This window comes from Anopheles maculipalpis, chromosome 3RL (genome assembly GCF_943734695.1).
Source record: "Anopheles maculipalpis chromosome 3RL, idAnoMacuDA_375_x, whole genome shotgun sequence".
Lineage (NCBI taxonomy): Eukaryota > Metazoa > Arthropoda > Insecta > Diptera > Culicidae > Anopheles > Anopheles maculipalpis.
Genome location: NC_064872.1, coordinates 33,965,967 through 33,992,552, shown reverse-complemented (window position 1 = coordinate 33,992,552; position 26,586 = coordinate 33,965,967). Strand labels below are relative to the sequence as shown.

At 43.3% G+C, this 26,586-nt stretch overlaps 2 protein-coding genes across 4 annotated transcripts in view; one reads left to right on the top strand and one right to left on the bottom strand.

Moving 5' to 3' along the window:
* Nucleotides 1-12,198, top strand: part of LOC126564436 (ras-GEF domain-containing family member 1B) — a 29,881-nt gene extending 17,683 nt beyond the window's left edge. For both annotated transcript variants that reach the window (XM_050221481.1, XM_050221480.1), the window contains one exon: nucleotides 12,054-12,198. In XM_050221481.1, coding sequence (XP_050077438.1) covers nucleotides 12,054-12,124 — 71 coding nt within the window. In that variant the 3' untranslated portion in view covers nucleotides 12,125-12,198. The remainder of the gene's footprint in view (nucleotides 1-12,053) is intronic.
* Nucleotides 1-26,586, bottom strand: part of LOC126565134 (elongation of very long chain fatty acids protein AAEL008004-like) — a 588,598-nt gene that overhangs the window by 326,729 nt on the left and 235,283 nt on the right. The gene's annotated exons all lie outside the window — the stretch shown is intronic.

The following is a 26,586-nucleotide window of genomic DNA, read 5'->3' as shown; positions in this document are numbered from 1 at the left end:
CCATGCGAGTGAGTGTGTGTGTGTGCATGTGATGCTATTTTTGTAAATTAATGCCATGGACAGTAGCTAATGTCAGAAAATGTCAGCTGGACTTGGTACGTAGCGATGTTTTTAGACTTTTGATATTTTTTTGGTACACACACTTGCCTTCACTTACATGTAATTGAACGTTGATGGCTTCCGGTAGCATCAGTAACGTGTCGCATGTGGTTATAAATGGAGTGATGAACAGAAGAACTCGTTTATGGCATTATAATATTGAGCGACGGGTTGATCGAACTGCGATTCCATTAACGATCAATCAAGCATAATTCAATCAAGTTGCTTTCATGCTTTCATGTTTGTTTAAATAAATTTCAAATTACAGTAGAGATGAATCGCATACCAGGCGTCTCCATCCGTGTCATAATTCTGAATAAAATGTAATTATAGTTTTTACTTTATCTAACAAAACAAGTTAATTTGCACCCTTTCACTCATTTACTTTGATTGTGCGTTCCATAAATAGAACAAACCCGCAAACTAAACGTAATATTACATTACAAGAAGAATCGAATGTTACAAAGCACCAGGCGTCTCCATCTGCAAGGGAATGCAGTTCGTTTTTTGTATTTTACTGATTGCTGTGTTTCAGAAGGATAATGCTGTTATGACTTTTTTATTGATTTTATTTTATTTTTATTTATTTTTAATAGATCTGATTCAATTATTCATTGCATGCATAAGATATGAGTTATCTCTTCATAGATGGAATTGGGCAAGAACATCAAATATAGATATTTGATCCTTTGAATCCTAAATAAGCATACTTATTGCTCTCAAATTTGCATTAAAACAAATCAATTTATCTAACGAATTGCATGCCCGACCAACCAAATTAATCGAAATCAGGAAATGTTTGTCGCTGCACAACAAACAAACTACCAGGCGCCTCCATTCCGTTTGATAATCAAACAGTAAATTAATAATCGTTTAGTTTCCTCCGACCAGTAAGTGCTCAGCGGGTAATTATGTGAGAATCAGTTAAACATCAAAAGAAGAAGATGGGTGACTTTCGTTTAGTTCACTTTATTTATTCTCCAATTCGCACGTCCTTCACCTTCGACATTTCGCGTTCAACTGACCTCCCGACCCAGCAGCGCGCGCCGCTTAAATACCCCCCTTCGCTCACTCGGCGCTCGCCACGATATCGCTATCTCGTTTCCCTACTTCACACGGCCTTTCCTCGACCGATCCTTTCGCCCCGAAGGATCCTCACCGCAATAAAACCGATAGGGTTTCATATGTGACGAAGCCGTCGACGTCACTTTTGGCCCTTCGCCATTGATCTTTTCTACGTCATAGCGATCATGTGGACGAACACTGGTTACCTTATATGGTCCAAGGTACTCAGCTGCGTACTTCCTTCCAGGCCCGAACTGCGTCCGCTTAATCACCACCAGGTCGCCTTCGCGGTAAGTTGTAGCCGACCGCGCTCGTAAGTCGTACGATCTCCGTTGTTCTTCTTGGGCTTTCTCGATAGAAACCCTGGCACCAGCTCGAGTCTGCTCTCGTTGATCGTGATGTTGGGCCACTCGAATTTCTTCCATCAGCTCACCTAGTCGTAAATCTCCTTCGTGTCTCATCGGTACCCCAAACATCGCTTCAAAAGGAGTAACACCGATGCTCTGATGTGGGCTCGAATTAATCCACCGCTGAATATTGGCAACGTGCTTATACCACTTTGCAGGATCGTTTACACCCATCTTTCGCAACATAGCAATAATCACTTGATTTACCCTCTCTACCTGCCCGTTCCCGCGCGGAACACCTGTCGTAACTTCCACACGCTCGATATCCTGATCCTCACAATACCGCTTAAAATCGTTTGACGTAAACGCAGCCCCTTTATCGCTAATAATACGCCTTGGATTACCAAATACCTCGCTCTGTGTTGCTAATCGCTGAATTACTTCAAATGAATTCGTCGTTTTAGTAGGATATATCCAAGTGTACTTACTAAACGCATCAACTACTACAAACAAATATTTATACCTTTTCTCCGTAATGTCCATTGGACCCAAATGGTCTACGTGATACGTGTCTAACGGAACGTCACCTTTCGCGATTGGGTATAATAAACCGTCAACTTTTCCCCTTTTACGCTCTGCGAGGATACATTTCACACAACACTCAATCGTTTGTTTTATTTTCTCACTCGCGTTTGGAATGTAAAACTCCTGTTCGATAATACCCTCTATCTTACGAGCTCCTAAGTGACCCTTTTCGTGTATCCTACGTATCAAATCGCTTTGCATCCCCGATGGTACCACAATCACTTCCCTACCTTTCACTACTTTCATCAGCAGCCCATTGCACATGACAAAATCTTCAAAAGATTGCGTTTTTAACAATTCGATAATTGCCTTCGCACGCTCGTCACTTTGTTGCATTTTTCTGATCGCTTCTATCATAGGATCGCTTTTCACAATCATCACCGGTGCCCTGCTCAACGCATCCACATGCTTCATCGATGAACCTGGCCTATGAACCACTTCATATTCATACTCTTCGAGCATCAAAGCCCATCTCGCGATTCTTGCCGACAGTTCTTTCGATTTTAAAATATGCCCAAACGCTGCACAATCTGTAACGATCTTAAACTTGATGCCTAAGAGATACACACGAAACTTTTCAACAGCGCGAACCACCGCTAGCACTTCCAAATGATACGCACTATAATTTTTCTCCGCGTTTGATGTTTGTTGACTCATGAAGGCAACAGGATGAAACTTGTCATCATCACTCTTCTGCATAAGCGCAGCACCATAACCGTACTTTGACGCGTCCGTATGGAGCTCGGTTTCGGCACTTTCGTCGTAGATCTTTAACACCGGATCGGTCACCAAACACCGTTTCAACTCGTCAAAACTCGAACGCTCCTCTTCACTAAACACAAACTCAACACCTTTCTGAAGCAAACTTGTCAAAGGCTTCGAAATTGTCGCGTAACCAGCAATAAATTTTCGGAAGTAACTCGTAAGTCCCAAAAATCTTTGCAGCTGCTTCACATTTTTCGGTTCCGGAAAAAGCTGAACCGATCGCAACTTACTCGGCGCTATGCGATAACACCCGTTGCGAATCACATACCCGAGATACTCCACTTCATCCTTTAAAAATTGCGATTTTTTCCAATTGAACTGCACACCGTTCTCACTCGCGACATTTAACAATTCCTTCAACGTTTGAAAATTACTTTCCTCATCTAATGAAGGAATTATTAAATCATCCACATACACCAACACACGCTCACTCTTGATGAATTCCCGAAACACATCCGCTACAAACCGGCTGAAACTCGCTGGACTATTGACCAACCCGAAAGGCGTTCTAAGAAACTCGTACTGGCCTGTGTGGGTAACAAAGCCTGTGTACCGCTGGCTCGACTTTTCCACAGGAACATGAAAAAACGAATTTTTCAAGTCAAGTGTGGTAAAAACTCTGGCTGACTTCAAGCGATCGATTTGATCTTCTATGTTCCTCATGGGAAAACAATCCTTAATCATTTTTCGATTAAGTCCGCGATAATCAACACAAACGCGTAAGGAACCGTCCTTTTTTCTCGCTAACGTTACCGGACTCGCAAAATCACTCTCACTTTCTCGAATTATTCCCGCGGCTAACCACTCGTCGATTGTTTTCTCCAGCACCGCCTTTTCACCCGGAGCAAAACGCCTTGGCGACGAACGCACAGGCGTCTCGTCATGCAAAATAATTTTCGTCTCAACACGACTATTCACGTTTCCCGCAGGTTTGTACCCCGAAATAACAGCCTTTACTCTTTCCGAAAATCGAGGAGACACATCCAAATTGTCTTCATTGTCACACACAATAGAAAACATTTCATCCGTTGAACCATATGGCCTGACTTTGACACCCGCCGTTGTCATCGTAACTTCAAAATAGTTCAAGGAATCTCTGCCCAATACTGCATCGTAAGACATGCTTTCATTTGGCACCACAAAAAATCGCACACCACTAAAAACGTTATCATCCACCGTAACGTCCACCGTGAACATGCCGATCGCCTTTGTTCTCATGCCACCAAAGCCCTGGAACCACATCGAAGTATCGATCAGCGGTGATCCCTCGATTCTTTTGTAACAACCTATTGTCACCAAGTTTTGGTTGCTTCCACTGTCAAACAATGCCTTGACCGATGTTTTGTTTAACACGACATCAACCATTCCCACCGATTCTTCCGTCACGTTTATTTTCGCAGGAACGACGCTTTTGTTCCGCGCACACTCGCTCGCCTTATGACCGTACTCACGACACGAGAAACATTTCGGACCACCCTGTGTCTGCGCGCACGCGCGAGCTTGGTGTCCTTTGTTTCCGCAATTGTAGCATCGCTGCTCCGCCCGTTTGTCAACGCGGCTACTGGATGACAAAACTCGTTTGTTTTCTTCTTTATCTGTCGTTTTCTTCTTTCGAGCCATGCGCACTTTTTCAAAATTGAGCAACTTTTCTTTTAACACTCGAATTGTTTGCGCCTCATACAGCAATGATTTGAAAAAATCATCGTCGGTCACACCGTTCACGATGTACTCGCACAAGCTTGGTTCGTCTAAATCAATTTGGGCAGCAATTCGTTGCATTTCGTAAACGTACTCTCGCATCGTCTCGGCCGTTTCCTTCTTCCGATTTGCGAGAATCCGATGCACATCACTCGACCTCACAAATGGAGCAAATTCCGTGATCAGCTCTTTTTTCAATCTCGCATAAGTTTGCACATTACGCAAAGACGACACGAACTTTCTTGCGATTCCCGTCATCTTTTTACGTAACATGATTAGCTTTTGTTCGTCATTCCATCCTGCTGACTTTGATATGGAATCGAGGTGTGCCAGCCAAATACGCACATCGTGCCCATCCTCTGCTCCAAACGTCTCAATGCTATCTTCCACATCTCGAAATGCGTAAACGCGTTGCGGTCGTTTAGGCGTCGAGATTCGCACAGCAGTTTGAAAAGGGTCTTCTTCCGTTTCATCGTCATCCTCGGCAACAAAGCTATCACCTTCTTCCGGAAGATCCAGATCCGCTTTTTCCTCGGAATCATCATCGCAACTCTCGTACGGTTGGTTACCCGCGTAGTTTTCGACGTCGTCTATGGCGTTAGCTGGTTCTGCTCTGTGTCCACTCCCGGACGGACCGGCGTTGTCCCCTGACGCAACCGTCGCTCGGTATTTCACAATTCGATTCGCGATTTCCACTTTTCCTCCAGTGGTTTCTAGGCCAAGCCTCTCACACTCGCGCACCAACCCAATCTTCGTGAAATCTTCACAAAGCTCCTTGACCGTTGCCATTCTATCTCTCTCTATCTTTCACTCACAAAGCCGACACACACACTACCACACAATTTTCTCGCGGCTTCCCGCACTCACGCACAAATGTCACACTAGTTGACTCGTAAAATTCACACAGAATTTTCACAGACAGGTTGCTGTAAAGCCTCGCTAAATTTCTTCACTCGGATTGCTTCGGAAAGCCTCGCTATCCCTCACGGATTCTCACTGGTTGCTAAAAATAAAGCCTCACTAATTGCTTCACAAGCCTCACTGATTCGCACGGATTGCTACGAAAGCCTCACTGTTCATCTCTTTCACAAAACGTCTCACTATTTGCCTTCATAAAAAAAGCCTCACAGTTTTTTGCTATTTAATCACAAAATAGCCTCACGAAACATCACACTATATCGCACCGATTGCTTTCATCGCAAAAGCCTCACTCGTTTGGGAAAACAGTATTCCCGGACGAGCCCCCATGTGAGAATCAGTTAAACATCAAAAGAAGAAGATGGGTGACTTTCGTTTAGTTCACTTTATTTATTCTCCAATTCGCACGTCCTTCACCTTCGACATTTCGCGTTCAACTGACCTCCCGACCCAGCAGCGCGCGCCGCTTAAATACCCCCCTTCGCTCACTCGGCGCTCGCCACGATATCGCTATCTCGTTTCCCTACTTCACAATTATGCTTTACAAAAATGCCTAATTTTGTTTTCAATCATTTCACCTTTTCAAACACAATCAATCCACAATAAAAAAAATCAGTTAAAATTCCTTTCCCCCAGATTAGAATGCATTATATTTTATGAACTCCGGAGAATGTTCATAAATCAACTCTTTCATCTTCTAAACAGCTGCTTTTTAATCGGTTGTTTGATGTTCAAACACTTTATCATCGCTTCAAAGGCAAAGCCACCGTGAAACAAACAAGTCATTAGCTGTCAGTATTTATTGCGTTCATCCTTTAAACGCACCGCAATGGACAGGAGCATGTTTTATGAACGGGAGATTGAAAAAAAAACCGGTCGTTCGATCATATCCTAAAAACTTCCCCCAATGCACGATGTTTGCTGGCTGCCACAAAAATGGCTACAACAAAGCAAATACATAAATCACCCAAAAACCTTGCTCTCTATCACGACACGACAAACCACTCGGAAAAGCGAACATTTAGTGCGCATACAAATTGAATGTGACCACAAACACACACTCAGTGCTTCTTCTTAATCTGGTGATGCAGCTTAAAAATCGATGCTTAATGCCAACACTGCAAGCAGCTTAGAGAGTAACAAAAAAAAAATTTCCCCAAACATGAACCACGGCTCGGGAAAAGAATTCAAACGACAGGAAAACACGACCGACAGCATCGACGAGTAATCGCAGCATACGATAGGGTGTTCAATTTCGCCTGTCGTTGCCATCCGGATTGTGCCCGAACACACATATTTTATCAATTCATATGCATTTATCGATGATGTTTGCGCCATTCCAGCAAGAGTCCAGCCGTCCAGCGACAAAACCAAACCGGTGTATGTTTGTATATCGTCCGGTCCACCGTTTCGGAACCAAAATTGGCATGTACAGCAAACCACAAGGCAAGCCTCCCGAGAGCATTGTGCATTTTATTATTTTTATTTTCTCGCTCGCTTGTCCAAAACATCCAATGTGGGTTTCCTTTTACTTGCACAGACTTTTTTGTTGTTGCTGTTGTGTTTCCTCTTGCGTTTATTTCTGCTGTAAAAAGTTCAATAAAAAAATCGTCCCTTAGTAATACACCACCGACCAAGTGGAGCAATTGTGCTGGGGGATTTGGAGCTAAAATTCGTTTAGATTCAACATCAACCCAAAAACCGGAACACTGTATTTCTTTCACAAGGAAGACAGCAAAGCGTTGGTAAAAAACAAGATGACCAATACAGAGGCAGAACAGACGAACTGGGCAGCGATAAAAGATATTGTGCCGTTCGAAAAAACTACTTCCACACCAAACTATGCCACATCCGGCACATATTTACCTAAGCTCATGAATAAGTCCACCTTACCCACGGGGACAGTTCGTTCGGTACAGCCAAAACTGAACGAAAATCTCCATGGAGGGCCGGACGTGCAGTTAACGGGTGGATTTTCTCGTTCAACGCGCGCGCGAAAATCGTGAAAATGCGCAAGAAAATATCACCCTTCTGTCCATGTTTGTCTGCAGTTGTTTCTTGCTGCAATGGGACGTGCCATGGAGCCAACCATCGAGCGTCCCACAGTGTTTAACGTAAGGGAATTTAACACCTTGCACACATTCACACCTCAACCGAGTGACCACCAAGCGGTACAAGGTAACGAACGAATGTTGATCCTTCGAGGTGAAAAACACACACACACACCTGCATTTGAGTATTTGTGTGCATATGCATTTTTCAGTAGAAACGGCAACAGTGCCAGCTTAGCAACACCCAAACGGGTACTGGCAAACGGAACCGAAAACGGTGTCACTGTGACAGTGACCATGCCCGAAAAGCCGATACCATCGCTTAGAAACATGCACCGAATCGAACGGGTTTTTTTTTCACCGGGATCACACTCCAATGGGCCCCAACGGGGCTCGTTTCGAATTACGAAGATGTGTGCGCACCACACGTATCGGTAGAAGCAAAACCCTCGATCCCATCGCTTACTGGTCAATATGCCGGAAAGCATATCACTTCCGTAACTTCCGCTGAGCTTTCGCGAAAGCATGTCGACCTAAAATGGGGTGGGTTGAAATGAAATTTGATCCTTCCGCCGGAACCGAATTGGATTTTAATTCCCTTTCCATTGTTCAATATTTGCAATGGCGCTGGTACGTGTTACATATGGTGTGCGGCGCTACGGGTATTGTTTTTAATGTGAAACAATTCTAGGCAAACGAGACTTTTGAATGTTCGTAGTAAAAGATGTGCAAGGATATGTAATCTTTTACAATGTTAACTTTATTCAGTTTAATCTTTCAGTGCAAATTGGAAAATGTGTTTTGTTTAAATTCATTTCCGATCTTCTATTTCTACCACAAAGGATCGAACTCATAGTATAAGGTGTTATTTGTTGTACTTGGAATTGGGATCAAAATTGCTATCGATCAGGTTTTCTATAGAACTCTTACAAGTATGATGTCCCATATGGGACATAGATGGAACGTAAGCTATGCATACTTCAACTTCAATGTAAACCAATGTAGGTGAATTTCCACAATGGCCAGTCAAATATCCAATCAACGGTCCTGTTGGAGTTTTGACTAGCAGACCGAATCATGCACAAAAATCAATTTGAAAAGTCGAACTCTGGCTCATTAATTGAGCTGAGCTCCAACTTTTGCTTGTGTAATGTTAGCTTTAAGAAAGTCAGTGATAGGTGACAAATAGGTAAAGACTTGCAACTGTAACTTAAATAGAAAATGTCTATCGGGGTTCAATCAAACGAACTTGGTGATCACCTCAAATTCCGGACGCAATAACTGTGATTTCTTTACAAACAAGATTATGATTCAGTATCAAAAAGTCCGTCGAAACATTTGCGAAAGCAAAAAACTCACGGTAAATAAGTTCTACTTCTTGGAAAACTTATTTCTTTAACATCGAGTAAGCTAACACTTTACTTTGACCACATCTCTTTCCTCAGAATATCTTATTGGCTCTTCCATACAAAAACCCCGCTCGGCTTTAATGGTTTGTTCTCCTTGACACGAATTATCCATACCCTGCAATTACTCGATCCGTGAGCTATCGACCCTGCTCCCTCACGAACCACAACAAAAGCAATCGACACTTTAAGTTTCACTTGCCAATACTTTCTTGCCATGAAAAACTGCCACGGATTAAGGGTGTCGTAAAGCAAAACTATACAATACCACCAGGGAAAGCTGACTCTTATCCTCCTCACGATAGACTTTCACCGAAGGCTTCAATGAATTTATTCCGCTAAATCCTTTTCCACTTTCTGCACTTTGCCACGGCTTTCGGCCACAGGAAAGTTTCCCTTCTCTCGCTGGAATTCCAATAAAAACTTCACAAAAACGGCAAAATAATACCGTAAACGTGTTATCACCGACGTTCGTAAGGCGCAGCAAGTGAGCAAGACTCACTTCGCCGGCTGCAAGGGACTACGCATTCCTTTCCCCCCTTACTCCAGCCACAGCCACTGTGTGCCATTTGTGCGCACCGAAGCTCAAGGATGAGTAACATTCCATGCAAAATAGTTAATAACATCTATCCGGCAGCCGACGACGGGTTCAAGTATTTCTTTGAACTGCATTGATCCGGGCGCGCGATTTCTCGAATGCTCTTGCTTCTTTTGCACCAGCACTCCCGGGAAATCCTAAAATCTGTACACTGAAAATGTTGTACTTTGGGTACGTTTAATTTGCATTTGTGTCATGCTCATAATGCTGCCGAATAAAATAGAATCTTAAATATATTATACTTCACACGCTTCAATTGCCATAACGGTCCAGCCCGATTGTGTCTGATCTGATTAGCGTGGTCGCTTGCAGACAGTGATGAAAATAAAGCCAGACCACACCTTCTCCTTCCTTCCCATCCGCCAACTAACCTTCGCACTTCGACAACTCGTGCAGCTTCACTCTACATGCAAATGCACAACATACGCTGGACACGTTTGGGGAACGGTTTGCGAAAATAAAATGCGAACAAATTTTTGCCAGACAATATGCATCATCTGTGATGAACCTTCTCTCCTTGGGTTCGTTTTTTGCCTCTCAGTAAAACGAGTTAAATAAATGCACCCCAGTAAAAAAAAAATAGGTTGTCCGACGCGAAATTAAAAGAGGGACAGGATACATCCCTGCTAGAATAATCAACGAAGACAGGGGCAGAGGCGTAAAATAGACGGGTTTTTAGCATGGTAAACACCAACAAAACAGCAACAACACAAAACAAAATAAAACATAAAAAAGGCTATAAAAGAGAAATAGCAATAAACTACCATCTTGTCCCGGTTTTGGTGGTACCGTGCTGAATTAAATTATCATCAAAAACGTAAGCATGCACTTTCAACACCAATTTTCCATGTCTCTCTGTTTAAATAAGACCCTTACATTCGTGAGGGTCACCTCTTTTAGGAGAATTTAATATGGAACTCCTCGATTGTTTTATTTATTTTAATGGAGACTTTAGTTTTACATTCAACAAAATTTACAAAGCTTGGACATGTTGCTTAACTTTAAGGCTTAGGCTCCCTCAAACTTATTGCAATACCTCCCACGGATAGAAACTCCGTTATAGAGAAAATAACAACTGGAAAAAAAACTGCCTCATTCGATTGCTTCCGATAGTTTGCTGCACCAATACCTCAGTCTATTCAGCTCGCTTCAATAGCGCTGCTGCAGGGCAGCTAACGAAACTAATCAAAGTTGGTATTATCGCAACTTTGATCCCAACCATGGATCGTCCCTCATAAAAAAAAAACCGCACCCAGCTGATGAAAAGTCCGGCCATCCGTCCGTCAACCGCAAGTCTGGACAACCTGATTGCTTGAAGTTCTGATTATCTGATAAATGGACTTTTCCTTACGGTGACCACCGGATGCTCCGGTGCAACTCATACCTCCCTCTCTATTTCCTTGTCTTTTGTGATGTGCGTGGACTATCTTTTTTTTATCCGTCCCTCGTTTTACATTCCAATATTGTCACATTTATCTACGCTCGATCTTTGGGAACACACACACAAAAAATCTTCTGTGCAAAGATACCCCCACGAGCAAACCACGATGTCGACAGTCGGAAAAACTATCAATCTTGCGATCTGCCCTTCCGCTTTCCGCTGTCCTGTCAAGACGCTGGCAGTTTGAATCTTTGACGCACTGACGTGAAACGCCACACGGGCGGAAAATGCAATGCTGGCTGGATGAAAGTTTTTGTTTCCACACTTTGCCGGCGTGAGAGATGGTCGATCATACTTTTGTTTTTCGTCGTACCATTTCTTGGTGTTTGCTTTTTTTCTATTTCTTTTCATACAAACAATTCTCAACCTTAAAACCTGCTTGCAAAAGCTTTTTCTACCACAAGCTTAATTTAATTTAACATTAACCGAGATAGAAACCAGAAAAAAAGAAGTGCTTTCGAAGGCAAAAGTCCTGCAGCTCCGGGCAGGACGGTGTTTGCAAAGCGCAAAAACAGGAAGAAAAATTGCAATCCTTTGAAAGAATGACCACTCGTTGAGAAGGACGCTACGACCGGTGTGTGTGTGTTTTTGGATAAAAAATGCATTCTGGATCCGAGCTGCTAGAACAGTTAATAAAAATGCCATTCCAAGACACCCACCGAGCGAGCAAGCGACATCCCAAACGAACGTTGGATAATAATGGCTATGACGCCTGGCCATCCCTTACCAGTCGGACTCGTCAGGGCAAACGATTTCCGGGAAGAAATATGCCCGAGTTTGTTAGTGAACAATCGTTTGCGGACTCAACTCAACTGTGGGTTGCCCTTGAATGGGGTAGCAGACTACGGCACAGTGCAGTGCCAGTGCTCACCACACCGGTCACATGCAATGTTTGGCATTCGCAACCCCTTAAAGTGCACCGAGTGCATGGCAGGGCATCTTCCGGTCTATCTCTTCGATTTGAATTACTTCCTTTTCAGTCGAAGCGCTCCGTGGTGGTCATTGCCTTAAGGGAGCGGCAAAGATGTACTTTTCTTCGCTTATTAATAATATTTCCTGTGCTTCCCTTTCTTCCTACAGAGCTTATGCTGGCATCGTTCGATTGTGAAGCCCCGACGCCAGCCGAGAAGGAATTGTACGACGTTGCATAGCATTTGCTTCAACTGCTGCTGCTGCTGCTGCTGCTCATCGTCCAACGCCGATGGACCACACGTTCCAATAAGGAAGCAGTCGAAACAGTGTTGGTGTGCCGGTACAGTGAATATGATTGTGCCACCGGAAAACCCATTCTCTGCAAGTGGATTGAAATTCGATTGCAATCGGGACGGAAATCGGGTGCATCAACTGGTGCGGCAATTGCATCGAATACTCACTTCCACGTGAGAAAAAAAAAGGACGGCTCCAGCTTATAGGTGCCAGGGCTCATGCACCGTGCATGATTTCCCAGTGTATCATACATCAGTTAGGTTTATTAGAGAGTTTTTATTTTTCCGTTTTTCATTGAGCTGAAGCAAAAAAAAGCCAAACAGTGCGGTCGAGGTAGGGCCAACACAGACACAAAGGGAAATAAAATTTTATTTCCAATTACCCATAAAACAAAATCTTTCCCTGAATGAAGGCAAAAGCTCCGGAAGCGGAAATGTGTAGAAAACGAAGCATACAGATAGATATAGCATGTATCGAAGGGGAAGAAAGGGGAGCTGAAGCATGGGATGGGAAATATAAAAAAGTGTAGAACAGTTCGGAGCAGCGCGAAGGAAAGTGATAAACGGATGAACGGTTATTTCCAAACCAGTGAAACGGATGATTGTCTTCGAGAGTGTGAGAAAAAATATGTTACCCGACAACGATCCCGATCCCGAACGGGCAACAATAGCAGCAAGCGATAGAGAAAGCGTTACACACCCCACATCCCGTACCCGCTAGCCCAAACGCTACGATCGTTGATTTTACTCGCTAGTCGTTGACGTTACTTTTTTTCCCCACTCTCGTCATTACATAGTTTATTGTAGCAGTCCAGCTGGAAGAAGCAGGTTTTATCATTTCTATCTTTCTGTCGTGGTTCGATTTATATCCGCACCAAGAGTACTGAGATGCAGTCCCCGACTGCAACAAGCACAAATGGTGCTGGTAAAGAACGTCGCGTTTCGCATTATAGAGCCGGTAGACTAACGATGTCAACGAGGAAACAGAAACAAAAATGGCAATGATTAAAGAAAATTTATCGTTTTATCGAAAAACACTCACCCGTAAGTCCACAAATCGTTTAATTGGTATTCTCTCTCTAGCACGCGGGCGCATTATCTGTAATTATGTGCGACACCGGATGTGTGCGTTAACTGTCAATGCACATCCTTTCGTAGCGGGCAGCTGGCCAACACAGATTAAGGAATCGATGGTAAGTTTAATGAAAATTAAATTTCATAATCTGTAATATTTACTGACAGAAAGGGTGTGTAACGGATCCGAAATTGTGTGGTTTAATCTGTAATCTTTTAAACTTATTTTAAAGTAATGCTCACTCTTGGTGTCCATTTATTAAACCAAATTCATTAACAGACTATGAAGAAAACATAATGATTGGTTGTTGGTTGGTTTGTGTAATGTAAAATATAATGGTTGTTAAAATATTTTTTGGACACTTTCTAATTAAAATTTATCAAACCGAGTGAACAAATTCATAAAATACTATTCAGCCGTAGGTCCAATCGTGTCAAGAAAATCAGTATTGGCAGAGCCTTAAGGTCACAGAAGATTAATTTTCTAAAGCTATCTATCTTATTAGGACATACAATAAAACAGTCTGAATTTATAGATTATTTATTCGACAATTCTTTGTGCTAGTTGATCCGACCAGCAATCCAGCTTCTTTTACACAGACAACGTTGGCAGTGTTACAAGTTGATTTAGACAAACAAAACAATTCAAGAACTACAACAGAAGATTGTAATTGTACGCTATCAACGCTATCTCTTGGCGAAAAAATTGGAGCACGTAAGATATTTGGTGGTATTGACGACATCTGGCGCTCTGCTTCAAACGGCAGGTTCAAATCCCATCAGAAGCGTCGCCCTGTAGTGAGGACTGACTATCCAAGTGCATGGTATCGGCAAGTTTAGTAAGTCATCTGATGGCTGGCGTGACCTTAGAGACCTCTAACCTAAGCTAAGTTAAACTTAATTTCTGTTGTTGACTATTCAAATAACGCAATTGTTTTCTAGGGGTGGCTTGCAAGGCCTCTCCCCCAACCCCCTGTCTTTCGGAAGGGCCTACGCATCCTTGCTTAATGTCCCTACGGATGCCAGGACAGAAGGGACAACCAGCCGCCCCTAACATGGAGAACAGACGCTATTTATCCACCCCCCCCCCCCCCCGCTCAATTTAGCCATATAACCCATCCTCCCAAGGGGTTGGGTTTCCCCGTATACCCATGCTCAGATATTTGGAGAGATATGTTACCATTCTGTACGCCGTGGACGTATTGAGTCGGAGTAGGGTATGGAGATCCTATATTAACCTTCAGTAGCTGTCGGACCATACCCCATACCCATCAGCGCGGTGTTGCTACAGGCACTGACAACAGAACTACCGGCAGGATACGATGGCTGGGGCATGTTATGAGGATGCCGGAATCATGCCCCGCCAAGAAGGTATTCGTCAGTGACCCCCAGTTCGGCACGAGGCGTCGGAGAGCACAGCGAGTTCGTTGGCGGGATCAGGTACAGGGAGACCAGTCGGAGATCGGGTGCCTACATGGATGGGAAGCTGCAGCCAGGAATCGAGTTTCCTGGAGATCTATTGTTGACCGGGCCATGTCACGACGACGTGCTATTTAAAATAGCAGGCCAACATGAGTGAGTGAGTGAAGTTAACCTTAGAAGAAGATACTTCTTGACTTCTTGAGATACTGGTAAGGAAAAAATTATGGAAGCTAATATCCTATGTTTAAGAAAATGTTGAACAAAATCGTCATTTTATTAACAAAATTACCAGTCGCTGCCTGTGGCATATGAGCAGTGTTTTTGAATTGTAGCGTTAAATTTGCAATTGAATGTTCTTTGTCTATAGAGGAGAGGACTATCAACTTCTCTCAATTAATAGAAACTTGTTGGTAAACCTCAATCAGAAGACTATCTCCAAAGATGATGTGGCCAATTGATTGTCTAAGGCTGAAAAGAACTGCCGAAAGCTGTAATGACTAGTGTTGGGTAGTGAAGACCTCACTTCAATAATTTGAAGACTTAAAGCTATTCTTTTTGAAAAAGGTAGCACCATACTCATCTCAAATTCAAACTATGTTTTTCACTAGTAGAAAAAACCCGGCGTCTTTATCACCTATTTGGGTGATAAAGACGACGAGATTTGGGTTTCATTCGGAAGGACAAAATTTGCTCACTTGTGAGTTTAAAAGGCTACCGCACGAAGAAGGTCTTTGCACTCTTCAGTTTCTTCAGCCATACGAGGTAGCTCTTTGCACTCTTCAAGGTTTCCGCCCTCAATGAGCGCAGAACTACCGGGAGGGCACACATTTCACATATTAGTGAGCAGATGCCCTTTTCTCTTTAAAAAAAAAAAAGCTAATTTACGCAGCACTAATAAAGACCATTACAGCATGCTAAAAGACATTCGGAAGGAAATAGTTTCAAAAGTTTTGTAAACGTACAGCTCTAGCAAAAATTAGAATCCATAGAGTCATTTGCAGTATTGGTACTCTCGTCACCATTCTAGATTGGTCAAATTTTTGCATTGTACTTTTGGTTGGAAAATTAAAACATTTTAACGTTTCTGTTTACATTTTTGTCAGCATTTCCTTTACAGTTCCAACGCAAACAATTACAAACAAATACACAAAGCACAATAAACGCTTATAACTGTGCAACCCCCATTGCCGTCCCAGATAGTTGCAATGATCAGCACATTTATCCCATCCGTAAGTGGTACACAATCAAACAGGCGAGTAGCTTGAAATCAGACAATATTTGCATTTGCAAAACCCAAATGCAATAAACGTGCTACCACTTTAAACTCCAACCAATCGTTTTGCGGCTTCTCTCTTCTACAGTACTTCGTGGACTGTGGGTGAACACTCCTCGGACCCTGGAACGCTCAACTGTGATGGTTTTCCCGGATAAAGCCATACAGAAAATGTTATGTGGAAAGTGAAATAAACGAGCAACGACCACACGAGATTGGCAGCCCCAAAAAGGACAATGATGCCCCATAAATTGCCCACCACCCCCGGTCCATCGTTCGTTCCCGTACTGCGCTATTGATGGTTCCCAAAAATGGTTGCAGCATAATACGGGTGAATTTAAAAACAACCAACAAAAAAATTATAACACTCAGTTCGCATAAACACGTGCAAACAAAAGGCGATACAGAGAATGCTTTCGATAAACGCACAGTATTACAAGCGATAAATAAATCTCATAAATTTAACTTACATCCCAGCTCGAGTTGCCGCGACCGCGAAACAATAGCGAAATAGCTCGTAAATAAACCTCCAACAAACAAAGTTGAAATAGACGGGAAGAGAGACACCGCAAGAGAGGGAAAAGAGAGATTCATTCCATAAAAAATGCATAAAATAAAAGTGCGGATACACCGCAAATGCACCGCAGACGGAGAATTATTTATGCACAATGCTAATGCTCATCGTCATCTGCTTATTTGAATGCTCATAATATGCCCCTTCTTTATGCATTTAACCTACACTTATTCGCCAGCTCGATTCCTTTCTCGCGTTTCATTTCCAACTTTCCGTACGCAAGTCATATCAGCCGCTCTTTTTTTCTTTTCTTTTTCTTCTTTTTTTTTGCGGAGAAATTAAAATTCCTCCCAGCACACTGCAGCGTCGGCAGGCAGGCCCATTCGCTTACGCTGGTTATTGAAAAAGTTGCACACTTCTTCTGCACCGCATGAGCAGTTCCATGGGAGTCGAAAATCCCATCCACTCCTCGCTGCTTCTGTTCCACTCCGCCAGCGCCAACGACGGACAGAAAAACAGAACAACAACACCCACACACCACCAACCGACGACCCCTTTTATGCCCTTGGAACCCGTTGTTGAAAGGGGTTAAAAAATTTATGATGATTGCCAAACAAGCACATCATTGCGCGTTGGTTTCTGCAGGCGAAATGCGCGATTCGTTCTAACTGAACGATCGATTTGTGAAACAGTTACACATTTCCCATGTGCGAAGGGGGAGGAAACCCCCGTAAGCCTTAAAGCTTGCTGGCGTATGTTTTATGGCGCTCGCATTGCACAATAAAACATGGCATTAAATGTGGCCGTAACGACGAGCGAAGAAGAAGACCTTTCGTTCTGCGTAGAACAGCGTAGCAAGCAATTTCTTCGCTCGCCCTAAGATTCGCTTCGTACGCTTCTTCCAACAACCAACAAAAAAAAAAAAGCTCCCATTCCGAACTTCACTTCCACCAAACTTCGAACAGTGCAATTCATGGCTCTCCATTAGGCATCACCAACAGGAAGAGAAGAAGAAAAAAAGACCCCCGTCTCAGCTATATAAGCAAGGCCTCGCCGCGAATGGAACGGATCGGGAGCGCGATGGTCCGAACATAACGCCCGGGAACGAAAGTAAAATGAAAGTACTACCCAGCCAGCAGCATGCTAACCCCGCTTCGTGTGCTTAATGAAGATGAGCCGAAAAACCGAGCCGAGTCCAAGAGAAACCCATTTCACAACACTGGCCACAAACACAACAATCCCTTCCTTGCTGTCGTTAAGTTCAGACGATAGTTACCATAATGTGCCATCGGAGGAATAAATCTGGTGTAAAGTGCAAAAGCTCTACCACCGCTTTCGGTGGGAGGGAGGGGGACCTGTTCAAAAGAAAGAGGAACGCCACCGATTAGCTAAAAAGGGGCAACATTTGAAGTACACGACATGCGGCGCCAAAGCCCTCCAAAGCCGCAACCTCGCAACGGTGAAGTTAAAGGTGGATGGTAAAAATTTACGAATTTGTGATCCGGACGACCGGACCTGCTACCAGGGAGCCGGACCGTAACCAAAGTTAGACTTGTGACTTGTTTACACCACCATTGTATGTATGATGTGAGAGCAAAAGTTCAGCATAAAGAACGTCCCAAACCCCCAACCTCAAGGCCGACCAGCCGATTTCACCGAAGATCGAGGCCGACCAGACCGACCCATTAAGAGCACTCGTTTGTTCGGGTTTTTTGGCCACCATTCCCTACCACTAACTGTACTCGTTGGATAACCCGACAGCATAGCAAAACAGCCAAGCGAAAAAAACAAAAAGCTACAAGAAAGCTTCCACAAAAGATCCTTTTTCTCGTTCGGCGCCCCAGAAGAAGATGTTTATGTTCTGCTGTTCGCAGCGAAAATGAAGATGAAAACTACACCCTACACCCAAGGGAACTTCGGACCGGCTGGGACGGGTGTGCTCTGCACGTGTGTCGCTGTGTGTCGTTTGGAATTTAGGAAGTTATCATGCTCCGCACCAGCCTGTGCTCTAACAGCTCTTAAACTTCTACCAGACACAGTGGCAGAACTCGACCAAAGCTGGAAGCACTTCTACATCCATCCTCAACGCTGCTTCCTCTCACACTAAACAAACATACCATCTGCTACCATTTACTGCCACACCGATCAACGACAGTGCAACACACCGGAAATGGAATACAGTGTGTCAGTTTCTAGCGTAGCCCTGGGATAGGATTGCACACACCCATACACCACCGGTAGGGGGTGGGTGGAAGCATCGGAGAATCCAGCCAGTGCGATGGGTTTCGAAAAAGCCACAACATAGCAGATTTATGAAATAGAATTGTGCAATAAAAATTAATCACAACAAATTTCTGTACCGTAAACGCGGGGCGAAGCGAAACCGGGCTTTGGGGTCGGGTCGGCATCTTCCCGACCGTACGGGAGTCGGAGAGAAATGCAGCTGGCACTGTAGGAATGATTTAAGGCAACTGTTAAAACATACCGAAAACATGCCTCGAATAAATAATCGCAACAAATCAAAGTGCAGCAAGTGAGGGACGTGGTTCTGTGGGGAAAGGAGGATGATAAAATGCATTTTGGGTTCGGTGGATCTTGTACTCCTTCGGTTGCGTTCAATCTGAAAATGATGCAACAAATTGAACTAGTGGGGTAGTGGTAAAAATAACAATAAACTATTTAAGAATCTTTGTCGCAGATATCCTGCCAATTCTATTGAAGGAGTGTAGTTGGTGTGGGAAAACTCTTTAATGAATATCAGTGACTTGGGTTAATCAAACAGACCGGAGAACCACCTGACCCAACATAATCAACTTCACTGGAGTGTGAATTGTCTTTTTCTTTTTCTTCTTGGCTTAACGATCTATTGGGTCATTCTGCCATTTTATGGCCTGCTACAATTATTGATAACATCAGTGGTGGATTTAACGGTAAGTGGAGTTATAGTTATTAACAAAAAAAAACCTTTCAGCAGCGGTCAACAGATTCAATGTGATCTGAGGAACTAGATCCGCCAGTTGGATATTCACAAGTCCTCGCTACACGATAACGAGTTCGGTTCGGTTCGGCGCTTCTGCAGCCTCTTCCACCGGACTACAGTGGATAGTAGAGATCGTAGTAGAGATTCCATTCCCAGAACTGACTATACAGATACGCCTAACATCTGGTTCAACATTGAGGCCATAATAGACATGCTGAAATGCTACCTTTCACAAAAAAGTAGTTTGTACATAAAATTTGATCCTCAAATATAATCGTTCACTTCATACCTGACCTTTAGACGTTTTTAAACTACAGTGTGCGGGTTAAATTCGATACTCGAAGCATTCCAACTAGACCTGCAAAAAATTGTTTGCCATATATGATCAAAATTCATATTACAAATGGCGGAAATAAAGAAAATCAGTCTTCTTTCCAAGGCAAGGGGACGGACTCTCCTGTTTGTTGTTCAACATCGCTCTGGAGGGTGTCATGCGAAGCGCGGCACGATTTTCACCCAATCTCTCCAATTCCTTAGCTTCGCGGATGACATTGAGATCATCGGACGGACAACTGCGGCAGTGTGCACCCGACTTAAAAGTGAGGCCAATAGAAAGTTGAGGATAAGTGCGACGAAGACAAAGTACCTGCTTGCCGGAGGCTCTGACCGTGATAGAGCCTGACTCGGAAGCAGAGTATCAGTTGACGACGAGGATCTCGAGGCGGTAGAGGAGTTCTGCTACCTTGGTACGATCGTAACTTCGGACAACAACGTAAGCAGCGAAATCCGAGGGCGCATTGTTCAAGGTAATTGTGCCTACTACGGACTCCCCAAACTCCTACGATCCAGAAGACTTGAACAATACACGAAATGTACGATATATCACACACTGATACGTCCGGAAGTCCTCTATGGGTATAAATCCTGGACTATGCTGACGGAGGACGCCAAAGCACTCGCCATTCTTGGCGGTGTGTGCGAGCAGGGCGTGTGGTGAAGGAGAATGAACAACGAGCTAGCTAAGCTGTCTGGCGGTGCTGATATCCTGACGGTAGTCAAAGCCTGTAGGATACGATGAACCACCAAGAAGCTTCTCGTTAGCGACCCGTTCGACACGAGGCGTAGAAGAGCACAGCGAACCCGTTGACTGGATCAAGTGGAGTTAAACCTATCGGAGATCGGATACAGCCGTGGATGGAGGATTGCAGCCCAAGACCGAGTTTCCTGGAAACTGATTGGCGACCTGGCCATGTCTACGCGACGTGATCAACCCTGAGCAGGCTAAGAAGAGGAAGATTTCCAGAGTACACTTTTCCATTTCAGATCAAATTATGGAGGTACGCGCTTGGCGGCCTTTCGATACAGGGTTTTATAATTTCAAATTCTTAGAACAAATTTACTAATAGCATCAGTCTGTCTTATGCTGCATCATACACACGAGACATAAAATCATTAATATGTATGTTTTTGAAAAATGAATCCTCCTCCTCGTTTTCCTTGTGGACCATCGCACATCGCCCATCGCTCTCGTGACGCGTAATTCTAGACGAAAACTGTGTTCAGCTGTCCACACATATCATATTGATTTAATTGCAGTCCTAGCATCTCAACATATCAAAGACCCCAGTGTCAAGAAAAGAGTTGTTCAATAATATTGGCCTCAATTGCTGTTTATCAAATCATTATCATCTATTAGTTAGATCCTTCGTTATTCTTGGCTAAAGTTTAAAGTAAAACTCCATATTACTCTTATTGCAATCATCATCAATCACTCAAACGACAGATGAATTCAAGTAATTTAAGTTTTCCTTATCAACAACAAAAGCATTTTTTCTCGTCTAAGTGCCCGAATCGTTACAGGACAAAATCGAAAATTCCAAAGAGGAATCGAAAGCCCTTTTTGTGCAACTCATTACCTAAGTCATCAATATTAGGTTCGAGGTCCTTCTAGGAATAGCTTAAGCACGCACACAAAAACACATTTTACATTTAAATGCAACATCCTTCTTCTTCAATCACCCTCACCGTTACATTCGCACCAGCGCAACCCTCCGTTAAACCAGGACAAAAATCTCAAAACACCAATCGAACAATAATAAAAGTTCCTAATCTCATCATGACAGCAAAAATTAATATCAACTTCAACCGTTGTCAAATAAAGCCCGAAATGTCTTCGAAATATGAAAACGGTAGCGAAACCGTACAGCAGCAGCAGCAGTGTTGGGGCGCAGTAAACCAATAACCCTCATCCATGACCATGACCAAGGACACTTACAAGCTTGTACCTCCTCCGCTAAAAAAAAAAAGCGATCTTTGACATTGTGCGCCTCCGCCAAAAAAAAAAAACCCGTGCGACACAAAACTGCAAACGAACCGGGATACCGGGGACAAGTGCAAGAAATTTCGGCAAAATCAATTCGGTTTTGGGCACAACGGAAATGTACGATATCATACTGGGGCGAGCTGAAATAAATTCAATTTACGATAACTTTCAACAAGCTCAAGCATCGCCATTCGATTTGTAGCCATTTTTTTTCCTTATTTTCTCGTCTCTCTCTCTCTCTCTCTCTCTCTCTCTCTCTCTCTCTCTCTCTGTATTGGCCAAATAAAACGTCACTCAGCAGCAAAGACCAAAAAACCACTTGGCCCGCCAACCGATAGGACCATGCCTGGGAAGCGATGTTGTACACCACTATCAACAATCACGCCTCTCCAGACATTCCGATCTCATTCGTCCGAACCGTGTTCGGTTTGGTTTGTTTCTGCGCTACCTTCTATTTTCACTGAGTAATGCATTTTTTCCCCGCCAATAAATAGATAAAAAATGTACACATCCCCTTCCTGGAACTTCCCTGAACCGGCGCTTTCTTACACGCTGGTCCGTGCGGGAAAGTGGCAATTCACCCGCACCATCATCATAGCAGAGCAATCAACTTTTGCAATTCTAAAAACAACTTTTTCCTCCCGGTCCGGTTCGGTGTTCGTTTCCAAAACCAACCGGCTGCTCGCCATACGGATTCGGCATCCGAAACCGGTCAAAAACTCGGAAAACTGTAATGCAAAAGTAAAATACGAACATTCCAAATCGTGCCTCGTGGCTTCGTTTATAGGCTATCGCCCAGCGTTCAATACCGGTCTTCCGGATGAACGAACGGCCGAACGGACAGCGTTGATAAATTCGACTACGGTTGCCTTGGAACCTCGCGTTTTTTCGGTTCTTCTTGGTTGGTCAGCTTACAATCGTGAATTGGAAAAGTTGTTTTTTTTTTTGTTTCGTTGGTCTGGTTTGGTCTTTACTTTCAAAGTGCGTTTAGCTGTTGTCTTTGCCGTTAGCTTCCGATAGTTTTATTATTTTTGAGGTTTGTTTTAAATTTAAACCTTCAATGAAAAAAAACTTTTCACTTTTGTTAAGTTTTTTGGTAAAGGTTCCATTAAGTTATAATTATAGATTATTGGCAGTAAAGCAACGCACTGTGTTGGATCGTTGGGTCGAACAACAATACATCACAACTAAGAAATTTTCTTCCCAAAACATCAAGCTCACTTTATCCCACTCGTAGAACGGAAAGCCTCTTGATCAAGCTCGTGATCATATCATTACTTTAAGGCTCTCTAATGTAACCAAAATGTCTGATTTCAAAATTCTAAAGGAAGATATTTAGACTGAATGGTTGACTGGTTACTTCATTCATGCTTCAAGATTGGACTTCATTCGTCTCTTCTCAGACGGACATTGAAGCTACTTCAATGGAGTGGCACGATAATCTTACTATTGTGCTGCAAATTAGATCCAGCCTTTCGAAGGCTTCTTGATGGCGTTGATTTGTCTACCAGAGACAGCTGTATCCAAGACTTTTGCAGCAGGGCAGGTTGCAGAGGAGAGATTGTAGTGTCTTACTCTTGTTATATTTTTTTGGTTCTTTATCCTCAACAGGCTTTGATCCACTGGAGTGATGGGAATATTTCAATTGTCCTATCTGCTTTATTATTCATTTAAAATAATAGCGAAATTCCGAGGCGTCCCGGTGGTACAGGCGACAGTGATGCCGGTCTTCACACGACAGAACCGTGGTTAAAATCCCCTATCCCGCCCTAGTGAGGACTGACTATCCAACTACGTGGTGTCGGCGAGTCTAGTAGGCCATTCGATGGTCAGCGTGACTTTAAAGGTCGTTAAGCCAAGAAGAACAACAAAAAACGAGCAACAATTTTTCACAAATTATTTTTAAACAAAAAGATCCTGGATGTCCGGTAGTCCACTATGGGTATGTATCCTGAACTATGCGGACAAAGGGTGCCAATGCATTCGCCATGTTGTGCGTGCGAGCAGGGCGTGAGGCGAAGGAGAATGAACAACGTTAGCTAGCTGAGCTGTTTGGCGGTGCTGATATCCTGACGGTAGTAAAAATCGAACGGATTCGTGAAGAGCATGCCAGACTCATGCCCCACCTAGAGTTCAATAAGAGAGTCACAGTGAGCTCGCTAGCTGGATCAGGTGGAGTCAAATCTGTCGAAGATCGGATGCAGCCGTGGATGGACGACTCCAGCCCTAGCCCAAGTTTTCTGTAATCGGATTGGAGACCTTTGTCAACCTTGAACAGTCCAAGAAGAAGATCCTGACCTTTTCATACTAGCAAACAAGCAATAACTCTCAATTGAACCCTTTAAAATTCTGCTCAAAAGAAGGCGTTTGACAGATTCGTTGTAAAATCAGTAGAAAGTTTTTGATAGATCCCAGAAGAAAATCTTGACCCAGCGGAATTGTAACTTTTTCAACTGTTGAACGACCCTCTTGGCTTAGCGATGTACTAGGACACGCCATCGATTGGCTGACTTACCAACGTAATTGAATAGTCTCAGTCCTCAACACGTGGGAACAGCCCAGATGGGATTTGAACCGCAGTCCTGCCTTGTGAAGACCGCTGCCGCTTTCAAAACTACCTTCGGGTCGGGCAATACTTTAGTATTTATGATTCACTTTTTACTTCTAAAGCAACCATCTTTTTAATGTAAAATGTCATGTAGCTCAAAATAACATTGAATTAACAATGTAATTAAATCATCTCCCTCTTTTAAAAGAAGGCCTTGAAGGAAAGTCAGTTAAATGTCTAAGAGTCGGATCTTATACTTTCAAACTTTGATGCCGATTTATATTTCGTTACTAAAACAAAAAACTTAATATAAAAAGGGCACACAAAAGTATGGTAACAGTGAACAGCATGCTAGCTTTATGCAACAGTTGTTTCCCTCTTATTGTCCCTGTGGGTAACTTTCACTATTTTGTGGTAATTTTATGCAAGCAATTTTAAAACTAAAACATAGCATCACAAGAAACAGAGAATAGCTACAACAGCAAAAAACCTCGAAAACTACTACCAACTTCAAAACATGCCAAGCGAAAAGGGTTTGCATTAACTTAAACTGGCGATACAAGAAGCGCTCGGGACATGTTCAGCGCAATAGTTCAGCGCAACGAAAATCCTCGCATGTGGTAATGGCAATAGGCGAGGGGTGTAAAAATCGCCAAAATACAACAGTCAACAAGGGTGAGAAAAGTTTTAATTTAATCTTCCCATGTCCGTGTTGTTACCTTCCCCATGCAGCTAGAAGCTTTCCAGTTTTCCCTCCATGCTTTTCTTGATTCCCTCGTTTTTCCTGTGTCTCTCGGTCTCGCTTACCATGCACTTAAGCATTGTACACTAGTGCTTGAAGTTTGTTCGCTGCAAATACGTAAATAGTGCATCGAATGAAGATAGAGGAAAAAATGATAGAGTCAACAAAAAAGTGTAAACTTTTCCGCACACACACACACACAGTAACGTTATTGTTAGTGGCCGTTGTGCTAGTCGAAACCCATGACCGGAGTACGGTGTAAAATCTTCTTACGACGTTTAACACTTTGAGCTAAAATTTGTCATTGCAAATGCAGCGACGACAGTATGTGTCGCAGCTAATGGCACCCGGACGGGGAAATGGGGGAAAATGGCGACCAGCTCCGGGACAAAGTGCATGCTCGCACTTTACATCCCAACGATCAAAGACCATTATTGTTTTCATTATTCCGCCAGCGATCATCATCGCCCGTCGTCCCGTGCTTCTTTTGCCCTGGTAACTTTATACCTAGCGACTTAAGTTTTAACACGTCCCGGACGGTACCGCAAAACATCCTAGCAAACCATCCGGACACGTAATCCTTTCGGTTGCATTCCACGTTCGCCACACTACTGCACGACAAAACCGTGGGACGTGGTCTTGGCATGGCAAGCACGGAAAAACTAAAACACAAACAAAGATGTAAACCTTCCCTAACTTTGCTCTTTGCGTCTTAATTAAACTTTTGAAAAAGGAGATTATGTTTTATGCTGGTTAAAACTTAACGGGCCCGACAGTGTGTGTGTGCGTTGGGGCTCTTGGCATAAATAGTAAACTACGCACTTTGATGTCTTGGCATTACACCCAGTGTCTCGCGAGGAAGGCGAAAACTGTTTGACTCTGCTTCGCTTTCGCTATTTTAAATAAGTTTTTTTGGCTTTTACTTTATCGAGGAACAACTCTGCATGTTAAAGTTGTACCATAAATATAATTGGGAATAATTTTATCTGCCTAGTTAATTAGAAGGCGCTACAACCAACCAGCACTCATGATCTAGCGCCGTCGTCTGCAAATCCATTACACCAGCTTATCTAGTGGACGCATCAACGCCTTGAAGTGACCATGGCCAGAAATTTGTCTTTCAATGTCCATATTGAAATCTCATGCAGATCTGCAATGAAAACCCTGGAAGTTCATTCGTAGAATTTAAGTCTTGTGTATTAAGTCTTTTGCCTTCTCCATGAACATGCATGTGCGATGTGGAATCCTGTGTAATCTTCTTGGAATTCTAGAAATCAGAAAATTCAACGCTTTAGCAGAATTGAGATGAATTGAGAGAAAACTCCTCTTCCGTCCTATGCAGGTCGTTCTTAATTATTGGGTTCAAAGACACTAAACATCCTAGGCATACTAGGACGCAATAAATATTTGTTGCTAGCCTTGTTTTAGGGACAACGGACGCTTCTGATCTCTTATCCATAGTTCCTTTTAATGCCCCTTTGCGTAATCTTAGAACCCGCAATTCCCTTTAACTACCTCGTTGACGTACTCTT